Raw genomic sequence first — 25,619 nt, 5'->3', positions numbered from 1 at the left:
TTTGACATTTCATTCTGCAGTGAAGTCTTGCTCCTCTTTAACAATCTTTTTTCAATTCACTTCATAATTACATCAAGGATATACAGTCGCGTGCTTTATATGGCCCCTTTAACATTTTAACGTTTTTGAAAATAAAAAAAAACCATAGTTTCTAGGATAAATAGAATAAATCAAAGTACGGAAGTACTGACGGGAGTTGATTTCATCGATTATTATTTAAAAAATTTTTAAAATCAACGATGTTATTTTGCCTGGCAAGTAATTTAAAATCGGTGTTTTAATTACGCACATTTTCATAATATGAATTATCGGACTTTTCCGACAAGAATTAAAAAAAAATGGATGAATCATGTTGTGTTATATTTAGAGACAGAATTGATTCCATCAAACTATGTATCAGTTATCTAAATATTCCAAAAATTGTTTGGATTCAAGCAATAATGAACTCTAGTGTCGTTCAACCAGATGCATGGCTGTCTCCGTTAATCTCAGACAAGCAAGAGATACTCTATGCCAAGGTGTACACCAGATCACGTGATAACTGAAAGACGCGACCTCTAAATATAAAATGACTCTCTGCTTGTCGGATATTTACGGAGACAGCCGATGGTTGAACGAGACCAGATTGAATTCTGGCGTAGGAATACATACGACTGCAAAAATCTAAATTGTTCACACCACTTTAAATCTGACTATTTTCAAGGTATTTATTAATAGGTTTCATTAAAACCAATGCTTTAGCTAACATTTATACATCGAAATTATCGATTATTTTCAAGAAATAAGTCTTGTCAGCAGTAATGATTTGTGCTTAGGTCAAAGTTGTAGAAAAGGGCACCGCAGGATTATGAAACCCATTTAAGAGTCTTCAGAAAAAAAAAGAAACATGTCCTCGGGAATTGAAAAGCTTGATTTACTGCAAGAAAAGGGTTGACCGTGTTGAATAAAAACCCCCGGTAGACTGCAAGTTAATATTCATTGTAAGTCGACTTAATATCGCAGACAGTTATTTAAAAAAAGGATAAAACAAATTATATGTCCATTTTAACAGATCAGGAAAAAAGTAACATTATGTCTTTGGCATAAAAAATAATCAGACATTAATATCACTAAAAAATTGAAAATTATAAATGGCACAAGTACAAAGTCCCCACAATGAAATCGGAATTCTTCGTGACTAGGAAGGGATTTTGTTGACATTTTAAATAGTCTCCCTTCCTTTATATTAAACACGCCTTTAACTTACTTAATAGACTTTTCTTCCCCTCTTCTCGGATTGAACAAAGGTCAGTCAAAACATTACGTTAAAATTGTTCTGCAGTTAACGCCTTTTAAAGGCTCTATCGTAGTGTACTTTATTACTTTAATTTATATTTCATTAGTGTATTTGAAGTTTTACCTTACAAAGTCTAAATAAAAAGGGTATCAGTAAGACAGTTTGATATTACATGCACTATCAGACTGACGCATCTTGCACTAATACTGAAGTGATACTGAACAATTTGTTTTACCACCGTAGTACCATAAAACCAAATACATGTAACATCGATTTTTTTAAATATACCTTCAAAAGTTCCCTAATTATATCCTATTGATAAACCTATCAGTGTCTATAATATTTAGAATTTTCTATAAATTGAAAATGAGTCGATTAACAATTGCGACCCCTTTTATATGTAGCTTAAGAACTGTTAACATGAAATAAAAACGTAAATAATATTATGTAACCAGGGCACATTATATTTCGTTTATATTTGATATACTGTGACAACAAATATACAATTTTGAATACACTTAGTTGATATACACTGTATGATATGGATACCTGTAATTTACCTCAAGAAAATGAATTGGAAAGCCTATGTCGACACTTCGAATGTTTTCATCAGAGGACATACATGTCAGGTCTGTCCTTTTCTCTAAAAAATCTCTAAGCATTTTCACTCCCTCTTCAGAAGAAAGATTACATTCTGCAGTGAAGTCTTGCTCCTCTTTTTCCCCTGTTACCTTTTCGGTAATGACTCTTATTCTATCAGAATTACGAATTTTGCATATGGTAGAAGTGGATTCTAGAACTTTGCCTTTAAAAATGTTCTTTTCTAATATCTTATTGATCAGTGTTGATTTCCCGGCGCTTGTTTCACCTGAAAGATTTTTTTAGATGTGCAGATATTTATGAAAACATGCAACAGCATTTGATAGGATACATAACATTGTACTGGTAAGAAATTTTACGTCTTGTAACACCATTTTTGTAACCCCAAAACATTGTAAACGTATTATATTTAGCGTGTAAGATATTTGGCGAAAAAATAGTTTTTGAACAAGTTGGCCTAGATTTGAATTGTCTTATTTCTGAAACTGACCATTCTAATACATATATGTATGGCATTTAGCGATGTTTTTGATTTATTGAAAGCCGCATTCCGCCAAAAGCGTTAAAAAGAATAAAAAAACAAATAAAGAACGTTTACAGTCTTGTGGTTACATCATTATTCGTTGAATACAAATTTTCGTGGATTTCGTTCTTTAAGTTGATCTACAAAATTTAATGTTCATTGAAGTGCAATTTTTATTAACTTTTTGTACTAATAGGGTCATTTGTCACGAATTTACGTATCCTTGGATCTGTGATATTCACTTTAACAACAAAAATTGTTTCCTTGAATATTTATGAAACCACAGTAAATTTCCATTTCCATTTCTAAACTAGGACACGTTTTGAGATTTGCGATTCAATCCTAATTGATCTCTAATTGCTTTTGAGTTTAGTCTTTACATAAAGAAATGTTTGCTTTCAAATAAAACAACACAAAGCAAACAAACGTTGGATGTGGATTCAGAAATACGGTGCGTTTCTTTAAAAAGTACAAAACTGAATAGAGTATATTATCTAAATATAAGATGACGCAATCTATACCTGAGACGACTATTCCGTGGTCAGAATTTTCTAAATCCCTACGTCTTTTATAAAGAACATTAATATAATCGGGATTTGACTTTTGAAGCTCTCTTCTAAGATCTTCGTTGTAATCATTACTTTCGAGAAGCGTTCCCAAATTAATGCAGACGGCAATGGTTTCTTTCGTTATTGTTTGTCGCTCTTCTAAACTTAATTCTCTGTTATAAATAAAAGTAAAATCACCATTTTTATCTGTGTAACTTAAAGCTGACATGAATTCATAAAAGTATTTGGTCGCCATATTAGTTTTGATCGCTCCTCTACCGACACTAGGGTATATACATGTATATAAACCGGTCGAGAAAGTTACGGTTAGTTGCTTTCCGATCGAGGAATTCAGGTAGCATGGGCTTGTAAATGTATAAATTACACTTAGTGGTAAAATGTTTTAATAAAAAAAATAAGAAAAACAACAATTAATTAAAATCAAAATATATTTAATTTTTTAAAGAATTTTCAAGATATATTTTTAAAACCCCGGCGGCACTACATCTAAAATAGTAGCAAAATTATAGTAAATCTAAGAAAGTAACAACGTAACATGTTTCCATCGGTTTTTACCAAACGCTCTGTTTTTAAAATCCATAAAATCATTGACATTGCTCGATCTGCCACAGTGTGTGGTTGCGCATGTGCGATGCTATAACATACACAGGAAAACGGTCGACAGTTATCGAGGATTTTTGAAGTATCTGTATCTGGATTTCAGTGAGTCTTGTTTCGTCGGTCATTGCATTGATATTCATTGTCTGTGCAATGGTTGTCATTTGTGTTAATTTTGTTTAAAACGCGTTTTTAAATGTCTTTTCGTCCAATGTAGCTTGTTTGGGTGTATGAAATACTTGAATGCGGTGAAGCATGAATAGTCCCCTCGGCCTTATATAGGGGATGTGTAGCGATGGGCAGAACAATAGAAATCGACAGCTAATACAGCGGTAGTCGGAGATAAAAGGGAAATAATGCGTATTTATGAATTCATGTCAGCTTTAAGTGAAATTCATAAAAAATGTCAAGCTGTTTGATAAAACAAATGATACAAATGAATCAATGACAGTTACCTTCAGTGATTATATGATATCAATAAAACTTTCAGCGGTTTTTCTAATTTTTCTGTCGCAAGTGATTAAAATTTGAAACGTATAGATGTACCTTATTTGTTCTGTCTCTCGCGACAATTCTTCCCACTCAGGACTATTCTAAAAAAGATAGATTGAAACATATTTATTTTCAGCGCATAGGTTCCATTTGCATTGAAATTTTGTAACCATTATGTTTCATTCAATATATATTTTTTCTTATTAAACAGAACAAAACAGAGTGGAGCGGGCAGAGACGGGTGCATTTTTTGCTTCACACGTGCACACACACACACTCGTTTTTTTTTGGTTTATCACTAGGTACATACACAGACACACAAACACAAACGAAAAAACACAAGCGTTTTTAATGCTAATGCGTAAACTGTAAACATATCAATAGTTGTTAGCGTAAGACAAAGACAAATAATTATTTGAGACAAATATCTTTCAATTTTTGTTTCAAAAATATTCGGAGTGGATTCCAGGGATAGATTTCATCTTTGATTGTTATTTAAGTATTGCATCCTTATTTTTTGAAAGATATAGTCTCATAACTGCAGCGGTGTGTGCATACAAATTGAATAACACGCGTTATTAAAAAAAATAAGGATTTAATGCTTATATTTACATTTTTTTTACCTTCTTGCCTTGGACGCAAGTGCAAATTATACCTCAAATTACTGTATTATCCTATGGGTAAGTTCAAATTAATGGAAGAACCACAGTAACAGCCACAATCGTGATCTTTGATTTTCGCTTGTGACGTTGTATTTACAAGCGTTCAACGTTTGTGACGTCACAATTAAAACTTGTGATTTAACCTTTTAGTACCCTGTCTGTGTTATGGTTCTATATCTGCAGTAGCTTTACATGCAAAATATATGTTGAATGTAAATATACATATCTGAGTTTTACGAACTTGGTTATAAGTATTAGTGCCAGTCAAAGATTATCGCAAGGAAAGTTTAAACTGTGTATTATCGTTAAAAAAACCTGAAAACGTTCATCCGAATCTTATAAATAGTAATGTGTTACGTCTGTTTTTTATTCAATTGAGATGAAGCTAAAGTGAACTATTCTGATCACATTTTGGCGCCGTTCGTGTATTTCTTGTTTAATTCTTCTTTCTAATGACCACCGCATCGTTTTCAAACAAACACATAACATAAAGGGAATTATTTTTGTAAAGGGAGAAAATAAATAACTATTTAAAAAGTTTTGGGGTCATTAAAAAAACGTTTTTCAAAATCATATTGACCAGGATAGCTGTTATTAGTGTGGAAGCCCCAAGTAAAGTAGATTTATGGTTGTTAAAATCTAGATTTCAGTCTCAATGGAATTACACATCCAATTTGTGCATATTTTAATCGTTACAAAATAAAATTAAACAAGAGACCCATGGGGCCACATCGCTCACTTGAGCAACAATGGCTTTACATGGATGTTCAAAGGATATTGTGCCATATGGCCCCTTGGTAGAAAACAATGAAACTTATGAAATACCATTTTTACCAAAAATAAGATTATATGCAGAACTAAACTTTTGGTAGGGGTACACTCTTAACTTCTAATTTCCCTTTTTTTAGTTCTGCCCTCTCACTTTATAAAACGATCATATTATATATAAGAATATGCATATATGTACATATTTATTTTTAACTACATTGTACTAGCTAGTTATTGTATTCTATTAAAAAAAATTCCTATATATGAAAGAGGAAAATTGTACCTTAAGACGCTCAAATTTAAAACATTTAAAAATTTAATTGGTCATCCGCATTATAACTGATTGTTGTTTACCCCCCCCCCCCTCAATGAGCCTCAGACTGCAATGCATTGACAGGCATATCACTCTATTTTACTAAAGCTCACCTTTATTTTCATCTTAATTCAAAATCAACGTTAATAAATGGCTACAAATCAAGATGATTTTCCGCTGTTATTCTTTCTTAAGAATAGCGATAATACATTAATCCCCGTAACAGTAATGTTTTAAACTGTTTTAAAGAGGTCGTTTTTATTAATTGTGCCTGAAAAACCAACAAAGTTGGTGTAGATTCGTCTTATAAGGAGGGGGCCTCAAAAAGATGTTACAGCATATCACCCTTTTAATTTTTCTGTACAAGTATTTAACGTTATGGGAGACATTTCTAGTGATAAATCAAAATTTCAGCTTCAATCGTAGAACTATATGCCAATTTTTTGTTCACAAGAGTTACATGTAATTACATTCAACTTAAGATTTTGAACTTTGTATTTCCTATTTAGAATGAACAAAAGCATGACCTCAGTTCTATGAGCAAAGGTCTGTATCTTGCTTATAATTCGAAATTTGACACAGCTGGATATGGTTAGTAAAGAGAAAATTGTAAACAATTAAAACAGAAGAAAAATGCACTTAAACAAAGAAAGAGCACCACTTTTTTTTCGTAATATATATATACCTATATATTTCTAGCACGCAGTACAGTTATGGCGGTCAATAAAAATATGGGCAAATTTTTGTGATGAAAACACGTATACTTTAGTTAAACTGGCATGTCCTTTTTAAAATCAATAACAGTCACTCAAATGCAATATATTTCTAAAATATATGTATAACAGTACAATATTTTACGTTCATAGTGGTCACGTGATATGGCAGTCGCATGGTACAAGCAGATGTATTTGTGGTTTTGAGGTCATTTAAAAAATTCAATATTGCAAGGGCATAATCATGTCAAAATTCACAACTGAATTATGAAATAACTTGATGTTATATCGTAGATTTTGAAAAACGGTGCGATCTTTTTAAGATAAGAATATTTGTTAGTAGAAACCGTAATTTATGATGCATATGTTGAATAATTTTGAAGGTCACAGAGTTAATTTCATTAAAAAATAATTAATTTGTAAGATTTTACAAGGATCATAAAAGTTTTTAAGTTACATAGCATATTTCAAATTCACATGTAAAAGTTTGTCGGGATCAGGTAAGTGTATGCCCTTGCAATTAAGTGATTTATTTAGGTACTCAGATTTTAGATATACGATATTTTATACAAAACCGAGGTGGCTTCTTTATACGATGCATACTTTTAACAAAATGAAAATAAGACTATATAGGTAGCATTCTACTAATAATGATTTTAAACAAAATATTCATTTATACTTTTCCGTTAATGTATAACATTTATTTTTCTTCGCTATAAAACTGCACGATAGCCTTCAATGATTTAACTTAATGCGTCATTTTGAAGCATATGACGTCACATTTTGTAGTACAGCGAGAACGACATCTCGCTTATTTTTCAGTGTGTACGATATAACGGACATCAAAATTGTAAGTAATAGCATTTGTTGTTTTTAATAAAAAGATTAGTATAAGTTAATTTTACTATAAAAATAGATTAATAAGTACTTTCGAGGTTTGTAATATTCTGTGATGTCATAATGCACATTTCCCGTACTTTATGTCTGAACGGAGTTTATTGACAGCCTTAACTGTGCTGCGCAGCAAAAACAATCTCCGTTTAGACTGAAAATGCAGAGCATCTTAACAAAACAAGTTGCATTATAATCAACCATAACGTATGGATCGTACCGAATTACCAAATGAATGTATAGTTTTATAATATAATATGTTGTTAGTGCATCAAATTTTGCTCATTTTGCGAAGGTAAACAATTAACTTTCTCATTTACCGAAGTCTATATTTGATTCGATACGTAAAAACCCCAAAATACAAGCGATATTTCCCCTCTAGTTAAAAAGCATAAACGAAATTCAAAACTACGTAAAACCACGGTCACTAGTAAAAATAAGTTTTACAATATTTTGAACAATTTAAACAACCATTTGAAATTTACAATGGACTGTAGCGAACAAAAACTTCCATTTCTTGATGTTATGATCATAAAAAGAGAGGACATAATTATTACTGATATATATTATAAACCTACGGACACCAAACAATACCTTGTTTATGATTCGTGCCATCCAAAAGACATTAAGAACAACATACCTTATAATTTAGCCAGGCGCCTTTGTACTATAATATCGGACAAAAATCTTTTTAAATTCCAGACTACGTGAACTACGCTACCTGCTACAACAAAGTAATTACCCCAAATTACTAGTTGAACATGGAATAAAAAAGCCACATGCAATGATAGAAATGAGCTACTACAGATAAAAGATAAATCAGAAAAACGTGTTATTCCATACGTCTCAACATACAACCCGAAAAATCAAGAGTTTTACCAAATTATAAAAAGCAACCTTCAACTTTTAGAACGTGATAAAAAAAAAAATGAATGAAGTCTTAAACAAATTTCAGATCATTAAAAGTAAACGACAAAGTCCGTCTCTGAAAAAGATTTTAACCCGTGCCAAATTTGAAAATATCGAAGAAACACAAGATGTCCGTAAATGCCAGAAGCCAAGATGTGCAACCTGACCTTACCTACAAGAAGGCCACCAATTCATTTAAAAAAACGACAGAAATTTTAATATACATTCCTCTATTACATGTGAAAGTTCCAATTTAATCTACGTTGTAACATGTGCAGGATGTGGAGAAAACTATATTGGTCAAACCGGGGATACCCTCAGACATCGAATGGCCGTCCACCGACAACAAATTCGTGAAACTAAATACCCGTGCACGGCTGTTAGCGGACATCTCAGAAACTGTGCCAAGAACACTTTTCAGAACTTTACAGTGTGTCCTATCTATAATTTTTTTAAAACAACAACCGCAAAAGAGCGTTAAACAAAAGAAAAACATTTCATTTCATTATATAAACCAAAACTTAAAGCAGTATAATTATAATGTTTGAATATATTATATGTTTTTTCTTGTACAATTATACAGAATATTTGAATATATTTTATGTTTTTCCCGTACTATTACAAAACGCAAATACTATGACGTCATAATGAACTCTGAAAAGCGCAACATATACTTGATGTTATATGACGTCACAATGATCATTTGAAATGTATGTACTTATGTATCTATGGTGATTGTTCAAAACTCCTGAAGATTATAATGAAACCGGTAGAGTTTTGAATCGGCTTTCTGTTATTTTTTATTATATATATATATATATATATATATATATATATATATATATATATATATATATATATATATATATATATATATATATATATATATATATAAACAATGGCTGCCCCGAAATAGCGTAGCCAAGTTGCATTTTTCAGTTAATTGAAGACACAGGAAGGTTGAACTTGTGAAACTTTGTGATACCAAAAAAGGATACTCGTTCATAATTTCGTCACGCTTCGCAATGCAAAAAATAAAAAGTTAAAATTAATATTTAAATGAAGATTGCAAGGATGAGTACTTTTCGAATGAATTATATAAAAATCATTTAGATTTTTTAATTATTTTATCAATCACCCAAGAAAATAATTTATTGTGATTAAACTTTAAACGATTTAATAATGCGTTTTGTACTAAACTGAAGTAACCTCGTAGTAAAAGAGGATGTCAGTTTTTTAGGCGGAGCAACAATAACTTATAACAGTTTGTAAAGACCTTTAAACAAATAGAAAGTTGATACAAACGTAACTAAAGTTACAAAAATAGTTTAGAAATGCATTTTGTAAATAAAAGTCTAGCATCAGCGAAAATATTCGGACAAGTATGATGAAATTAATTTTAATAAATACCGCGACCGATACAAAAGAAACACAAAATGCTGAACGACACATTTCGGGAAGACGTTAGACGACAAGTTCATATGAATCAGGGTAAATTTGGAGTGGACAAATCGTCTGTTCTTATGAAGAATTCTAGACATAAAAGGAAAGGTGCTTAAGGAATGTGCAACCATGGTACATGTTCAAAAAAAAAATTATTTTCCAAGTCATTTTCTGGAAAAAAAAAAGGGCGTGAATGAAAGGGTTTATCAACGACGTTAAGGCTAGCTATTTGCTAAGATTGCGTCGTCTGACAACATTTCAGTAAAACGTAAAAAAAGACAAAATTTAAAGAAAGCTATTACAATAAATATCATACTCTGTGCAATGCTTTGGCATGATAAAAAGAAAAACCATATTAATTTAAAAAAAAAAATGATCAAATATCTAGTAGAATATCGATAAATAACAACTTTTGAAACAGACATTTTAAGTATGAATTTGATAAACGAATCCCGGGTAACTAAAGTAAAAGAAAACTTTTCGATGCAACAACTTAATATTGAGATCTTGTAAAGATAAAAACAAATGCTTTGGAAGGCTGTCAATAGTAAATATTTTTCATTAATTAGGGGAAATGAGTCAAAAGGCCACACCTATTTGCAAACAATGTTTTTTTTTAATTCAAATGTGCTCCTTAAAAACTATCAGAATATCCTGTTTAAACAACAATTGAGTTAAGCTTTTGAGGAAGATTAAAGCTCTTGAAATAAATTGAAAGAAAACGGAAACTGTAAAAATGTCATTTTGGTCTACATCGTTTTAACAAAGGTATAGTTTTAAATAATATTAAGTGTTATTTTAACCACAGGATGAACGACCATTTTTAAGTTCTCCTTAAAGATAGCTTAAAAGTGCTTAAAGGTAACTTAAAAACGATCTTTAAGCCACCTTTAAGCGATATGTGTTGCTTAAAGATGGCTTAAAGAAAGCGTAAAGATGGCTTAAAGGCAGCCTCAAGACTATCTTTAAGCCATCTTTAAGTCACCTTTAACGAGAACTTAGAGGTCCTTAGTGTCCAAACGTCTTTAAGCCACCTTTAAGCTACCTTTAAGCCACCTTTAAGCTACCTTTAAGCCATTCAAAAAACCTTTTAATTCAATATTGTGCTTACTTTACCTACAAAATATATTAAATATATGATAATAAAGGAAAAGGTATTAAAAACGGTTTTTGTTTTAGAAAATAAAATGAAAAAAAAAATATCAAAACGCCCAAGACAAGAATTGAACCCGGGACCCTTCGTTTACCAGCATCACCTTTTCTTTTCTTTTCTTTTTTTTATCTTTTATTGATCAATCATACAAATTACACATCAACAATCATCATAATTATCAAAGCATTATATATAGTTTGAGAGTTTACAATAAAAACTCTTTACAAAATGAACAATAATACTCCTTCTGTTTCTTTCAGCAGTGGATTGTTTTTCAAAAACTTTATAAAAAATACTTTTTTGTTGTTGTTCACAATACACATATAATGATAGTTGTAATAGATATAATGTCTTAGCAAATATTTGCAAAAACTTGTCAAATGCACAGTTTTGTTATTTTGCAACATAAGCTGTCTCTCTCTATGAATTGTTTATCTACATAAGGACAGAAAAAAAATTATCAAAAAAAGTGTTAACATTTTTCATAACATAGGGAAAAGCTGTGATGAATATCCCATCGATATCTAAGACATTGTACGAGGGTCAATCAAAAAATACGATGACAATGTGGCTGTCTATCATATGTTTTTCATGAAAGTCATACTTAACAGATTAATCTGCGCACCAACACTTATGTTATTGATATGCGAAGTTTTAGTCCATTTGATGAAACGGTATTTTTGTTACCCCTTTTTAAAAACAACATGTTTTGTCACCACGGCGCACGGTAACGTTCAAAACATGACGTCAAGATAAAACACGCACAATTTATAGATATACCCCATCTTTGTATCGCGCTTAGTCTCTTGTGCCTTTCTCCTTACAATTTAAAATGGCACTGAACCACTTAGCATCTTATTTGCACACATTTATTCAAGAATCATAAGTAAGTTCTTCAAATCTTTCCTTTTCTAACCGTGTATCTCTTAGTGTACAGTAGGGATAACCCTGAACGTGGGTTGACGTTACTTATCTTTTTACCAAATATTTACAGATATTTTACTCTCTTTTGGACAGTTTTATATTCAAAATACAATTACCACCACCCCCAAAAAATTTATTACAGTTAAACACAAACTTGAAAATAATTGTTGCCTTATCTTTTGCACCATTGAGCATTTTCAAAGCTTGTATCGGCTTTTTTGTGAGTTAAATCTATTTTGGTTGTACTTCTCGTTGCGTCGTGACGTCCGGCGACGTCGATGTTTTTAGTCAATTCTAAAGAGGACTATCTGTCTTTAGTTACTAATATCTGTTTGACAAAACAATATATCCTGTCATTATTTGGTACATAGAATACCATCACTATACTTAATTTGAAGTTTTAATGTTATTTGGTTTTAAGCCCAATTTATAGAGATATTACTTTTAACATTATATGGTTTATTGTTGACATAACACAAATCTTGACCGTGCGCCGTGACCTTATTTTTGCAGGATTAGATTCTAAATAATTCTTAGAAATAAAGGAATTTATTAAAAAATTTTCTTGCAAATTGTTTGAAACTATTGCTAAATTATGTCTACAAAATTTAGTAATGATATGACGTTAAGTAACATAGCTATAACAAAGTCTTCGTATATTTTTGATTGACCCTCGTATACACTATTTTCACAATCTTTCAATAATTACTCTAAATGGTATATCATAAAATTACTTTTAAAATCTTGTATTTCTTTGCATTTTACAAACATATGAAGTAAATCTTCACATTTTGATAAACACAGTGGACATCTGTTGGAATCCGATTTACCAATTTTGTGTAATTTCTCATACGTAAAAATTGCATTATGAAAAACTTTAAAATCGAGCTCCACAACATCAGGAGGCTTTCCACTTTCTTTAAGTACAACCCATCTATTATCAAGAATCTTTGTATCGTTTGATATAAGTTTTTCCTAACCAATATTCATTTGACTTTGGAGGATTAAACATTTTTTAAATCAACAATCTATAAAAGACTTTTACAGTGCATGAAGACAAAAACATAATTAGTATTTTCAACACAAAATAAAAAAGTAGGTAACCATACTTCTTTCCTATAATCATTGTTTTGAACAACACTTTTCCATTCTTCTGGAATAATAGATATTAATGTTTTGTAATCTTCTTTGATATGTTTTGCATTAACTTCAGAATCACATTCATGTATCATTTCTACAATAAAAGATGCAGGTAAAAATCCAGGTATCACTTCATAAGAAATGTCTCTGATATGTGTGATCCCCACTTTTATAAAATGTTTCCATAACAATGTCTTGTTTTGATTGACACTTTTTGGATTAAAAAACAAACAGTAACTTGATGCTGTCATTAGACAGTAATACCCGCACCATGTGTTTGCCCCTAAATAACACTGTTTTGTACAAGTTTAATTAAAAATGAAGGCTATATGCAAGCTCCGGTAATACAATTAAAATTTATAATTTTCATAACTGAAGGATGAGATCCCTTCCCATATGATAATACACATCGTGACATGAGCAGCACTTTATGTGCAATTTGGGGTAGAACTGTTTGCAGTGAATTTTCAGTTAATCAATAATCTTAACATTTTATGTCATAGAAAGTATAATGGTCTACATAATTATTACAAACAAAATTAAAAATTAAATTATGCCCCCTCTCCGTGGCGGTTGCCGGTTTTAGATTTGCTTCTGTGTGCCTACATGAACATCATCGTGTGCACAGATTTAGAGAAGGGGTGGGAGTGAGGGGTCCAGACCCCCCCCCCCATGAAAATTCATTTATATCAATTGTAAAATTACCAAAAATACACCTTGGACCCCAATGCTCTTACAGACATGTAAACGCTCACACCCATTGCGCTTCAATGTTAGGTAACATTATTTGGGGGGTTAATATTTAATCAATATTTAATATACTTTATTTTTATCTCAATAGAAAGTATACATGTACATCACAATATGCAGGTGTCATGCACCACCTTAAAGCTGTTATTTACCTAATAAAATAGTGCAAGTGGATTTGAAGAATAGGTCATAAAAATACATGCATGTTACAAATGAATGATCTTTGTCTGAAGTTACGTACACAACACAGGTCTGCATGTCTCATTAGCGGGTACTAGTTTTACCCAGCTCTTCGATTAGATGGGTTCACGTGTATATATACATGGGTGTTGCTAAAACGCGGAACAGAAAATGGAACGGAAAGCGGAACGGAAGGTAAAACGGAAAATCTTATCTAATGTTATTTACCTCATAGATTTGTTAATCATGCTAAAACGATATACTTTATGTACCTTTTTAATTTTTTTTGAACGATTAGCAATATTGAATTATTTAATCAAGAATATTTATTTCCTCAAAATTAACAGTACATGTATTGACCACTATATTCTGTCCCAAAATATCCTCGATTCACTTTTTGCTGTATATTTATATATACCTCAGGGTTCAAGCAATTCTCTTTTAGAAGCATTAAACATTCTCATTATTCTTTCTTTAAAACGTCCTCTCTAGCTTATCAGCTGGTAAAAATACACGGCTAAAAATAAAGAAGTCTACGGGGTTTTGCATTTCAACAGATCCGGATGATAGTGTTGAAAAATTGTGCAAGGTCTTCTGAGTCACTTCCAAATGGAGAAAAGATGTAACATTTTCCATTATAAATCGTCTAAATGTGCTGCATGAATATTTTGGGATCGACAGACTATAGTCCCAATATATAATCGGAAAATCAAACCAGGCAACGTCTAGAGCTCTCTATTCGGATCATATGTATATACTCCTGGAATAAACAACTGCTTAGTAATGCAAACGTAAACAAAATTGCATTGCTAAAAATACTAGTTTCACAAATTACTAGTTTCACAAATTACCAGGTATTTTAATGTTTACTGTATTTTTATTTGTAATGCCGTCAGTCCTACGGGTTTTTTTTCTTCCATCTCAATGATACTGTATCATCTGTATGATAAAAGATCGTCTAGAACACCGAAAATTCAATTTTGATGTAAGTATATACATGTACATCATATTTGAAATATGAAAATACTCAAAACACGCATAAAACGCTTTCACTAACTGCGTACGTTACGCTGATATGCCAGCAATACCATATAAGAAAAATAAGTAAAAAGTTAGAGCTAATTTGCTCGTTTGATCATGTTAATGTTTCACAATTCGCATACATTTGATTTTTCCGTTTCCGTACTCAACTAAAGCCGAATGAATACAATGCTATAATTGATAGACATTCATATGAATATTAATAAGATAACAACGTGTTGATAATCATTCATTAGATATAAATAAAAGATACAAAGTAAATCGTTTCTGGCCAGTCTATACCCGTTTTAAGCGATAAACGTGTTGATATTTTCCATTCCGTTCTGCTTTCCGTTCCGTTTTCCGTTCCGCGTTTTAGCAACACCCATACATGCATGTCTGTGTTTTCCGTATGCAGAAAAGGAGTAGTTAAGATCAGCTAAAGGAATTCATTATTGTGTTTTAATTGGATTATCATTATGATGTTGACCAAATTAGGTAAGCATATTACATGTAGTAGCAGTAGCACAATATAATGAGATGCCAGCATACATATATGTTCTACTTTCACTTTCTAAATGTGATCTCCCTTTGACAGCATACTGTATCATCATCTTTTGATATTTAAATAAGCTTATCATCGTTTCCTATCCTATCGCATTTGTAAAGTTTCTGTCATTTTAGTTGCAAAAGTTATTTTTTATATTTGTCAGACTGCATGCAGTATTGAGTTGATCCCATATTGACCCTGTATAAACAATTTCTTATTAAATTAGTGTATTACATGTAAGTAGGTGTAGACACTTATCATTTTTATATGAGTTATAATAGGAAGGAAGGAGTATTTCTTTCTTAATGTATTATGATGCATTAAAAACAATGTAGGTCATGACCTTATGGGACTGTTCTGACCCCACGAAACAGGAAAATACAAAATATCTTCTAATGTCATTATGATGCATCAAATGGTGTAAAGTACATTAATGACCCCCAGGTGTTGTCTTTAACCCCCCCCCCCCCCGCCTTTATGAATAGGAAATGATATGATACACTGTATATTTTGTTAATTTCTGAGATCTGAGATCCTCATCCCTAAACCATATAATTTATCTTTGCTCTTTGTGTCATTGCGCATAAAATTGTATGTAGATTATGCCCCCTTGAAGACACCCTGACATTTTAGAACTAGAAATAAAAATGTATTTTATCTTATTCATATGTTATACAGTAGTGTTTGATCCATATGGGTAAATCCTAGCCTAATGATATCACTGCTTTGTTAAGGAGACTTTACAATTGCCCCAAATAGGCGAATACACGTGGAAGTGATGCATATAACATTTTGTTTATAAATCTTAAAAATTGAATTATAAGCAATTTCCAAAATGTAAATGTGAATCACAAGAGAAAAAGCAATCAAGAAATGATTTAAAATTTGCTACTGTACACATGTAAGAATGTATTAAGAAGACTGAATCTTTATAACCAGGTTAGATTGGGGGGGGGGGGGGGGGGGTTGAATGTGGAGTATAAACATTTATAATTTGAATCGTTTATTGTTATTAATTTTAACTTGTCAATGAATACTACTTATTGATCCCAAGGTAGAAATATGACCTCTGATCATATCTCAATAGATCATTTGTCAATTATGCAAGGTGTAATATAATGTTTTTTAAGAATAACATTTTTGTACCAGTTTATAAAAGTTTTTAGACACCCAAATTATATTTTGATTTTGATAGATCATTCGACAAGGGGGGGGGGGGGGAGAACAGTTTATATTTGAGTTTGTTTGGGGTGGGGGTTCCAAGTCATATATTTGACAATTTTTTAATGTAATTTAAAATGAGACTAAGCCATACTACAGTCATGAACATGAATAGTATAGAACAAAACACAAACTAATACATGTACATGTATATATACATAGGAAGTATTACAAAACAGATGATTGATCTATATATGGGTTCTTGAATTGAATCATATATCATGTACATATTATATTATTGTTTCTTTGTTCAAGGCATTTAAGATGGTATGTAGGTCATGATCCTAAGTGCTCTTCCTGAAATTATTTAATATCATAAAAACCATTGTGATCCCCACCTTAATCCAAAGATATTATTCCTCCTTAGGTCATGCAGGCGCATCAGATCATTATGGCATGTAAGTCATGACCCTAAGGGGTCATCCTGACCCCCTTAGAATCAGAAATTGTCAATTATCTTTAAATTATTGATGTTTGATGATCCTATCTCTATTTAATCTTTATTATTAAGTCTCCTGAATGAAATTTGGATACTTATTGTTTTTGTACGGTTCTTAATACGGTACATGTATTATTATTCATCTCCTTTTTCTTCTTCCCTGCTCTGAACTTGTTTCTCAGAGATTGTTGAACAGAATTGTACAAAACTCTAGGATATGATAGGCCTGCATATCTAGTTGTGCACCCTGGTTTGATTTTCTCTTATTTTGGGTTAGACAACCACTTTTCGGGGGAGGGGGGGGGGTGTCAAAAGGCTGGGGGTCTAACATTGAACCTTGTAGGAAGAATCGTAGACTCTATTGTAAATGGTAACTTGAAAACGGACAAAGATAATAATATAGGGTTTTCATAATCATATATTGGCTGTTACTGGCAATATATAGGGTTTATTAGATCTGACTCCTGGGGTCATCCCCACCCCCCAGGAATTTGAAATTACCATATATCTCAGAAACTGTTATAATCATGACCCCTTAACCATATATATTCATGTTTCTGATGTCAAGGAGCATCAAATGTTATGTAGGTCATGGGCCTTGTGGGTGGTCCTGACCCCCTCAAACAGCAAGTCCTTTAATATCTTCAAAACAGTTGAGATCCCCACCCTTAAACCATATATATTCTTGTTCCTTGTGTCAAGGGGCATCAAACGGTATGTAGGTCATGGGCCCCGGGGGTGGTCATGACCCCCCTTGAACAGGAAGTGCACGAATATCTCGAAAACGGTTGAGATCCCCACCCCTTAACCATATATATTCTTGATCCTTAAAGGGCATCAAAAGGTATGTACCGGTAGGTAATAGGCCTCAGGGTTAAATTTAATTTTTCAAAACTGTAATGCACATCTATGGAACAGTTCCTATCATATCCCAAGATATGATGTGTCTATCCATTAAATCATAAAAGGAGTTCTAGGATCTATGTTTTTTTGAAGTGATAAACGTCAATTTTCTGCTACTTTTTGACTCCCTGGATGAAATTTAAATTTTGAATACCTTACTGCACATCTATAGAACAGTCCCTATCATATCCCAAGATATGATTGTCTATCCATTAAATCATAAGAGAAGCTTATGGATCAATGTTTGTTTTTTTAGTGATAAACGTCAATTTTCTGCTACTATTTGACTCCCTGGATGAAATTTAAATTTTTAAAACCTTATTGCACATCTATAGGACATCCCAAATTATATCCCAAGAGATGACGTAGCTACTCCAAAAGTTGTAAGAGGAGTTCTGGGAACCATATCTTTTGCCAAAAAACGTCATTTTTTGTTGCCCACTGATCCCCTTAATAAAAAAAAATCTGGAACCTGATCACGCCTCAATATGACACCCCCAATCATATTCTAGATCATTTGGCTACTGCCAAAAAAAATGACGTTTTTGAAACCTGTTTTTTTGTAAAAAAAAACCCGTCATTTTTTAGCCATTAAATGACCCCCAGGACAAAATTGAAAATTCCGAAACCTTTTTGCGCATCTATAGGATACCCTAAAACATATTCCAAAAGATGATTTGTCTACTGTCGAAAATGTAGGAGGAGTTCGAGGAAGAAGGTTTTTTGTGAAAAAACTTCATTTTCTACCAATTATTTGACCCCCAGGACTAACAGAGAATTTTTGAAACCTTTTTACAAAACAACATGATACCCCCAATCAAACTCCAAGAGTTCAGTTTGCTGGTTTATAAGATGTAGGAGCAGTTTGAGAAAGTAAAACGTGACAGACGGACGGACGGACGGACGGACAGACAGACGGACGGAACAGGGTAACAACAATATACCCGAACTTTCTTTAGAAAGTGCGGGTATAATTAAACACATCATTTAAACGTTCATTGTATTCAATATTGTCCTTCACAGCATACCAAGCACTAAACATTCCTTTATAAAAACAAGGTAAACATTGTAAATCTTTTTTGTTCAACTGTAGAAGAAACATTTCAACTCCTCCTTTCAAATCACAAATTCTTGATAAAAAATAATTAAGAGTGTATTTCCATACAAGCTCTTTTCTTGTGCAAAAATATTTTGCTAAAAATTTTAATCAAAAAGAAAGCATTTTCAAATAGATATCATCCATTTTTAAACCACCATTTTCTTTTTCTCCGACAATTGTCTTATATGACACTAAGTGTGTACCATAATTCCATAAAAAATTAATACATTCTTTCTGAATTGTATTTCTACCCAAAATGGAATACAAATTACAGACAATGAATACCATAGTTTAGACATAAGTAATGTATTGATAACACTAACTCTTCCATGTATTGTCAACAATCTTTGTCTCCACAGATTAAGAACTTGTTTGATATTTTGAACTTTTCACATTCTAAAAAGTTTTTACCAAAATAAACTCCAAGAATGTTCATGACATTTGTTTTTGTAATATTGATAAGTTGTTTATCATCTGATAAAAATTGCCCTGTTTCAATACACATAACTTCAGATTTTTGTGCATTAATTTTGGCACCAGATGCTTTTCCATATAGTTCAAAAACATTCAATATTTGAAAAATAGATTTTTTATCAGACACTGTTATCGTTGTATCATCTGCAAGCTGAAAAACTAATGCAGTTTTATCACACATAGGAATATCTTTTCCTTTAATAAATTGGTTACATTTATTTGCACAACTTAAAGGTTCTGAACATAACACAAACAATGCAGATATTGGACAACCTGGTCTAACAGAGTTTCCAATTGGAAAATAATTTGTTAAATGTCCATTGCTTTTTACACTGTTATAAATATCTGTATAAACTATTTTTACCCATTTTCTAAAATAATCTCCAAAACCATATGCTTGTAACACATCTAGTAAATATTCATGACTTACTCTATCAAACGCTTTCTCTTGATCAATTTTTACAATATAACCTTCCACTTGATCCATTTCAACCATTACTATTATATATCTAATACTAACTAAAGTATCAGCTATATCTTTTCCAACAATACAACATGGTGATCATTAGAAATTACATTAGGTAACACATGTTTGAGTCTATTTCTTGTATAATAATGTAATGACACCCATCTTCATAGAATGTGACAATGTTTCTTGATTTTCAATTTCTAAAAATAGTCTGTTCAATATGTTTTTTAAATGGGGTAAAAATTTTCTATAAAATTCAACAGTCAGCCCATCAGGACCAGGACTTTTATTGCTGGCCATTTCTTTCACAGCTTGTTGTATTGCATTAACATCTACACATTTATCACATGATGCGGCATCATTGTCATCAATCTTTGTATTAATCAATGATAACAACCGGTTTTTACTATCATAATCAATTGTTACACATGAATATAATTTAGAATAAAAGTCATACTGCAGATTTAATATAGAATCTGCATTTTCTGTAACTCCACCATTCTCATCCACCAACTCTTTAATAGTATTCGACTCTTTTCTAAATTCAATAAATATTTCGTACACTTATCCGATTCATTAGCCCATTGTGCTTTAGATCTTGGTATAGCTCCTCTACATTTTCCATTTTCAAATTCACTAAAATCTGTTTTAAGCTTTTCAAACTTTTCAATGTTTATACTTTCACCATAAGCTATTCTTCCTGACAATCTTTGTAAACTGTTTTGAATTCTATAATATTCTTTATTTCTTTCTCTTGCTCTATTCTGACTATAATTTTCTTGAAAATTTTTTGATTTTGTACTTTAAATTATCCCACCACACCAAAATTGATTGCTCAAATAATAGACATTGTTTTTCATTTTCAATGAGTTCTTTGAACTTTGTTTACGTAATATTCATCATGTAAAAGTAAATTGTTATGCATCCAAAAACCTGGACCTCTTTCAGACACATCTGTATTAAAATTCATAACAACCATAGAGTGATCACTCATTATTGTTTCTACATGAAAAATATTTCTAACATAGGCACATAAAATTTTTGTGATCAAGAAAAAATCAATTCTACTTTGTACAATCATATCTCCTCTTACAACTTTTCTTGAAGAAACTTTTTTCTTATCATTTCTTTGTCTCCAAATATCAACAACATTATGTTCAGCATCATATCTATCAACGCTTTGTAACTAAGATCATACTTATATACAGTTTTTCCATATCTATCTATGTCTGCGAGATTATTGTTAAAATCTCCCATAATAATTAAACTTGTAGAACGTGGCATTATTTCAATAATATTTTTTAAAAACAATGCTCTTTCTTTTGCATCATTTGGTGCATATACATTTATAATGTCATATTTTGTGTCATTTTTTTTTGTATGTTATATGTACATATCTACCATCAAACCCAGTTATATTTTCAACTTTTGTTTTGATATTATTCTTTACTAAAAATGCTACACCTTTAGATGACACCTTTGTGCTGTCATAATATATATCACCGTTCCATATATGTTTATAATTTTCAATAAAATTGTCTTTCCAGTGGGTTTCCGGTAAACCTACAATGTCATAGTTTTTATCTTCAAATAAATTAAATACCATTTTCATTTTATCAACATTGCACAAACCGTAACAATTCCACGAGGTTATAAAAACCATTGGGAAAAAAAGTAAGTACTTAGTATTCCTTTCATTTTATTTGTTCTTCTTTGCTTTTCCTTTGTGTTTCTCTTTACCTTTTCTCTTCTTTGTGTTTTTAACGGTAACTTCCGTGTCGAGGTCTGATTCCACGATTGATGATTCTTTTTCACTTTCGCGTATTTCGGAATCTATAACATCAGGTGGTATTTTCTCGGATTTTGTTTCGTTCGTTTTATCATTATCACTTTTTCCGTTTTGATCACTAGTTTCGGTCTCCTCCGCGTCTTTTTCCTCTATATTTTGTTCTTCTGTATCCGATATTTCTTGGTCACCGATCTCTTGTTCACCGGTTTCCTGGTCCCCTTCTGGTGCCTCCTCGTCACCGACACTGTGTACATCCATGTCATCCTCGTTATTCACCTCATGGTCACATTCATCGATTTCGCCTTCGTCTCCGTGTTCACTCACCCTGCACGAACATCTGTGTTCCCATTCCTCACACTGTTCACATCTGGTAGATTTACATGCCCTTGCATAGCGTCCTTGTTCTTTTCACTTAAAGCATCGGAATTCTGGACATGCCCTAAAAAGGTGTTCACTAGAATAACACAGCGAACACACTTTTAATTGTCCGTTGTGAATACATCGATAGTAATCTTTTTGAAACTTTAATGTGTAAGGAAACGAGGTCATATGTTCTGGTAGTCTGACTTTTGCATATCGTGTGCCGTCGGCTATCGTAGTACCTGGATAAAACCTTCTGTTGATTGGTGACAATAGTTCAACACCCATTGATTTTAAAGATGCTTCGATTTCATTGTCATCGATGTATGCAGGGAGGTGCATAAAACTAACCACTAACGAGCTTGGTACAACTTCATTACACTCGAAAGTGTTGTCACCTTTTTTTATCCCTTCAAGGAGGTACTGTATGGGGGCTTTTCCGTCTAATGTTATTTCGTACATATTCCCAGATTTCGGTACACATGCTAATAAACTACCAATTCCACAGGTCTTGTGAATAAATGTGATTATTTCCTCGGCTTTGACAAAGGAATTGTCTTTGACATTTACGAATAGATTGTTTTCTCGACAGTATTTTCTGCCAGCAAGCAAATTCTTTGATCCGCCAAAATGGCGACCACCTGACGTGGCAGCCATTCACACTTGATTTACTATTTACACTGTCTTTTTTCAGCACAATATATACAAAATAAGCAAAACAAACAAAAGTATATACATAGAGTCTTCTCGTGGAAGACACAGTTAATTGGTTCACTATATACAATATACGCTCTTGGTTGTATTCGAACAGTCAAAATACACCTTGCTCACCTGTCCGTTAGCAAACCGGAACTAGCATCACCTTCCTTCCTCTGTGCCACGGCAACTTATATATTTTACGTGGTTTTTATAACCTAACCTATATATCAGTGGATATTGAATCAATGTATTCATTGTGTATTTTTTACTTGAAAAGATTTTGACTTCCATTCAAATTGTAACAATCAATTCTATCTAATTTATAAATTACATGCATGCATATATTTAGAATGAAATACGGAACTTGGTCTTCAGTGAAAAAAAATATATTATATCTAAATTGAAACCGTTAGGCTTACTAGTAGGCCTACTTAGTAAATAAATTTAAACCGAGTAGATAAACGTTCATCTAATTCATAGCTAAATGAAATGCAAGAAAAACGATGAAATCATTTTTTTTATTAAATGCATTGAAACTATTAGGGTATTAGTTCTACGCAATTTTCCGCAATTTCCCGGTTTTTATGATCACGGTGCCGTTCAAGTATGTTTCGATATTTAATTGTATACATTAATTTTAGACTATCAATTCTATAACAAACAATATTACCAATTGCCGGGGACGTATTCCCTGCATGTAGCAATTGCAAATGATGTATACATATATTTGTACATAAAATTGTATGGTGTACCAGGCCGGGTATGTGACATATTTACTCTTAAACATATATTTAAACAATTAAGCCTTATTTATGATCACCGGTACAGTAATTAATTAGCCTCTATATTTTACTCTAAAGGTGACGTTAAGGTGGCTTAAGGATCGTATATCCTTTAAGCCATCTTTACGCCACCTTTAAGGATTTCCTTTAAGATTTTTTTTTCGCCCTGTGAACAATTGTTTTGAAAATGCTATTAAACTACGATAGAGACTGCTTTTATGTCTATATTGATCTTAACATCTGGTTTATTGTAACACTTTAGGTCAAGATCTAGTAAATGAAAGATGCAAAGATGCCTACAGATTTATGAAATTCAAGATGTAAATTCTTTTAATGATGCTTCATAACAATATCTTTGTTTTATAGGGTACACCCGGACTTAAATTTTTTGGTATACACAATGAAAATTCATGTTTTCAACAACCATTTTCTATGAAATATAAAGGATAAAAGTAACAAATCTCGGAGTTTTGTCCATTTATGACGAATGAAATATTTCAGGAATGCCTATAGTCTGTGCAAATACGGCATTTAACAAGCTCTTGACCTACATTTTAAAATGATGTCAAACTAGATATAGGTACCGGGATTACTTTTCCCATGATTAAATATGGAATGTCAAAATATTGTTTTATTGTCTACATAATCCCTTTGAAGCCGTAAAATACGGGAAAAGATTCATAAAATCAATTATGACGTCATAATGGTTCTAGCGCCAAAATGACAGTCTAAAATCATTAGCTAGATCTTAACCTTAAGCATTTTTTATTATAATATTAAAGTAATATGTAATTTAACCAGTACAGTAAAAAATGATTTTGCTCAAAATATTAACAAAATATACTTTACCAATTTGTTCATCTTAATAACTCATCTAAATCTGTGTCTTCTATATTTATGTTGAAATAGATGGACGATTATCAGTTATATCACTTAAGAACTTAAAGAACATGTTGTATAGTCCTTCGCTGTTTTTAAACAGCTTCAGGAAAAAAAAAACGACTATTTAAAACCAAAATGACGCATCTAGAGTACGCCCATGCAAAGATTAAGGGCCAATCAAAACATGATGGGTATTTAAATATGTGTAATGTAAAAGGTTATGTTGATTCCGTTATTCCTCTCTTATTACTTATCTTTATTTTTAATAAAAACTTGCAAATGAACCTGCTTAAGCTAAAAAAGGAAGAAAATAAAGTAATAAATGGAAGAGATAATTTACAATTTATAGATAAATAAAAGTTTAAACGATCAAACATGCATAATTTACAAACAAACTTATGCTAAAAAAACAATATTATTAAATTAAGAATAATGTAAAAAAAAATGTTACGTCAACAGAAAATAGAACCAAAAGAGTAGACTAGAATAATAATACAATATTAAAGTAAACATGTATAATTAAAAACAAAACTTTATAAAAGACATCAAACTCAGTGATTCATTTGTTTCAATGATCTATGACAATATACAATATAACAAATGAGGAACACTTACATATTATGTTTCCTTTCAGTTTCCGTGTGATCGATGCTTATCTATTCTTGCATAGTACGAATATACAAAGGATTATTATATCATAAGCATACTATGCCGAAATAAACTAATTACAATGGTTCGTAGGAAAATGTACCAATGCGTATGTACCAATAGCGGTTTTTGAACTATCGACTCTAAAATCGTTAGCTATGAGATTTGTAGTCCAACGCGCTACCCATTATGTTACAGTAGCTTGTTAAAAAGAAGTTAAGTTTTAATATACATGTAAATAAATATGTAAATAAAACATGAATACATACATAACACAGAAAGTCGATTTTTTAAAAAAAAAATCTCATTATTAACGTTTATTTTCAAACTACAATTTTTAATTTTTTTTTTAGCAAATTGATACTGTTAAGTCCAATTTTC

General features: G+C 31.6%; 1 protein-coding gene across 1 annotated transcript in view; it reads right to left on the bottom strand.

The window, feature by feature from the left end:
* Nucleotides 1-24,648, bottom strand: part of LOC128170782 (transmembrane GTPase Marf-like) — a 45,994-nt gene extending 21,346 nt beyond the window's left edge. Inside the window, exons 1-4 of the mRNA XM_052836553.1 lie at nucleotides 24,558-24,648; nucleotides 4,112-4,158; nucleotides 2,921-3,120; nucleotides 1,837-2,144 (exon numbers count right to left, since the gene is read on the bottom strand). Coding sequence (XP_052692513.1) covers nucleotides 1,837-2,144; nucleotides 2,921-3,120; nucleotides 4,112-4,158; nucleotides 24,558-24,569 — 567 coding nt within the window. The 5' untranslated portion in view covers nucleotides 24,570-24,648. The remainder of the gene's footprint in view (nucleotides 1-1,836; nucleotides 2,145-2,920; nucleotides 3,121-4,111; nucleotides 4,159-24,557) is intronic.
* Nucleotides 24,649-25,619: the final 971 nt, after the last annotated feature.

Source organism: Crassostrea angulata, chromosome 2 (genome assembly GCF_025612915.1).
Source record: "Crassostrea angulata isolate pt1a10 chromosome 2, ASM2561291v2, whole genome shotgun sequence".
In the NCBI taxonomy this organism is placed as follows: domain Eukaryota; kingdom Metazoa; phylum Mollusca; class Bivalvia; order Ostreida; family Ostreidae; genus Magallana; species Magallana angulata.
The sequence above is the reverse complement of the archived record's forward strand: the minus strand, read 5'-3'. Positions and strand labels throughout refer to the sequence as shown.